This window comes from Octopus bimaculoides, chromosome 3 (assembly GCF_001194135.2).
Source record: "Octopus bimaculoides isolate UCB-OBI-ISO-001 chromosome 3, ASM119413v2, whole genome shotgun sequence".
Taxonomy (NCBI): Eukaryota; Metazoa; Mollusca; class Cephalopoda; order Octopoda; family Octopodidae; genus Octopus; species Octopus bimaculoides.
This window is the reverse complement of record NC_068983.1, coordinates 86,346,388-86,348,936: the sequence shown is the minus strand read 5'-3', so window position 1 is coordinate 86,348,936 and position 2,549 is coordinate 86,346,388. Positions and strand designations below refer to the sequence as shown.

General features: G+C 35.2%; 1 protein-coding gene across 1 annotated transcript in view; it reads left to right on the top strand.

The window, feature by feature from the left end:
* LOC106867491 (motor neuron and pancreas homeobox 1-like) overlaps positions 1-2,533 on the top strand; it is a 197,928-nt gene extending 195,395 nt beyond the window's left edge. The window contains exon 3 of the mRNA XM_052966265.1: positions 790-2,533. Within this exon, the coding sequence (XP_052822225.1) occupies positions 790-1,209 (420 nt within the window). The 3' untranslated portion in view covers positions 1,210-2,533. The remainder of the gene's footprint in view (positions 1-789) is intronic.
* Positions 2,534-2,549: the final 16 nt, after the last annotated feature.

Here is a 2,549-nt window from a genome sequence, read left to right as displayed (position 1 = left end):
AATTCGTGAAGTAAAATCGTGTAGCAACACCAAATGGCGGTGCCCCAGCATGGCCACAGCTCATGAGCTGAAACTAGATAGAATGAAAAATGAAAAATGAATATATATATATATATATATATATATATATATATATAAAGCAAATAAGTAATTATAATGGAGTATCCTGTATGTTGAAAACTTATACCTGGTCATCCATGTTACTTATTTACTTTTTATTCACCTTCGAGCTGTGTGGATAATAGAGGACTGACATGGAGCTTCAACTTAAGTACCACGATCACACCTACACATATATACTTGCACACTTACCACACATCTAGAGAAAGACAGAGGAATGTACAGACAATAGAAAAGAACACTCGATACGTGTTGTAAAGTGTATATGTATGTATGTATGTATGTATGTATGTATGTATGTATGTATGTATATATGGATGGATGGATGGACGGATGGATGAATGAATGTTAGGATGGGTGGGTGGATGTATGTGTAAGTATGTATGTATGCATGTGTATTTGCACTTCGAATAACTTTGTATTACTCAGTTTCACTGTTGTTAGAAAACATTCCTGATCTTTGGAATGCATGCTTCTGAGTAACAAAACTTTCATTGGTTGCTTTTAGCTCATTGGTTGGATCAGTTTATGCAATGGGATTGATAGGGACGATGATCATAATCCTAGGACTGGAGACAGTAATAATACAAATATTGTTGTTCATAATTTCTTAATGTAAAATAAGCTTCTTATTAAGTTTTCTTTTTCTTTTCGGTTTCTCTCCAACAGGTGAAAATTTGGTTTCAAAATCGTCGGATGAAATGGAAACGAAGCAAAAAAGCAGCCCTTGAAGCTAAAGCTAAAGCAATCGCTGATAAAAACGATGCTAAAAGCGAGAGCAGATGTGACTCTAATGGCGGTAATGCTGACGGATCAGACGATCAAGATGGAAAAGACAGTATGATCCCGTTAGTTGTCGATGACATTGGACCAGACGACTCGTTGCAACCAGTTGATGCCAGAATCAAGAAAATGGAATGTGAATCAAATGACTCCAATTTTAATCGGTTACCCTTGCATCCACCATCGGTCGTTTGCATCAACAGTCCGAAATCGACAGAATCGGAGACATTGAAGACTCCAGCGGCAAGTGTTGCTCAAGTAATACCCACTGTCCAGTGTAACATTGTGCAACCAACGAGAGGATAATTATAATCATATTGTTGCTTTACTGTGTTGGAACGCAGAAAAATAAATAAATTAATAAATATATAAAATTACAAGTAAAAGAAAAAGCAAAACAAAATTAAACATTTTCTTGAAAAGCTATAGAAAAAGTAAAATGCAAAAGAAATGAATAAACATTCCTATCTCCAGCGAACTGTTTGCCTAAAATGAACACTTTTGCAAGCACAGAGAAAGCAACAAGTCTCACATTCATGTGTGTGTACACGTACATACAGACGTGTGTGCGTGTGTGTGAATATGTGTGTGTATGTGTGTGTGTGTGTGTGTGTGTGTGTGTGTGTGTGTGTGTGTGTGTGTGTGTGTGTGTGTGTGTGTGTGTGTGTGTGTGTAAGAGAAAGAAAAAGAGAGAGAGAGAGAGAGAGATACTTTAGACAAGAAATAATGATAGGTCTGATTGAATTTGCGACTAGAAGAAAGAATTGAATAAAGCAAAAAACTGAAATAACTTCAAGATCAACCAAAAATAAAACCAAAACCAAACAGCAAACGATTACTGTTCCATTGGATTTTGAAACTGTCAGCATTGAAAATTATCTCCCTTATGTTTGGTTGAGGAGGAGTCATTCTTTTTGACCTGCTTGTCACTCTCTATCACACACACACACACACGCACACACACACACATTCTGTTACTCCCGCCCAAGCTTTTTCTCCCTTACTCAACTGTCTCATTTCTTCTATCTCCATTATTGTCTCAACATTCCAACATTTTTTCCTGTTATTTTTCCCATCATTCACTCCAATATTCAAATACGTTGCAATTACTAATTGTCGCGAGCAGCCTCAATCAAAGACATACTCCCAGACAAAAACGTCCTATAAAAATGCACCAGTAATAAGACATTGTTCAGCCGTCATTAGTAACCATTAGTGACAAAGAAAAACAAAATCCAGCTTTTTCTCTCACCGGATAGAAGCCATCAGGAAAGAGTGAACTTATTTTGTTCATTTTATCAAGTCGGGAAATAATAATAACAATAATTATAACAATTAAAATTATAATTATAAATGTATGTATAATAATGACAACAAACATTACAGCAGAGACTGTTTATAAAGAATTTCAGTGTATCAATTAACATCGATTCATTCTCCTAATATAAATAAACAAATATCAAACTCCGATTGCATATTATTCAGGCGATGAACAAAATGAAAACACGAAAATATGAGAAAAAAAAAATACAAAAAACATAATCCTATACACAAGAACATGTCTATAAAATCCTGTACATCCATCCATATGTGTGCATGTGTGCGTGCGTGTGTGTGTGTATGTATGTATATATGCATATATGTAT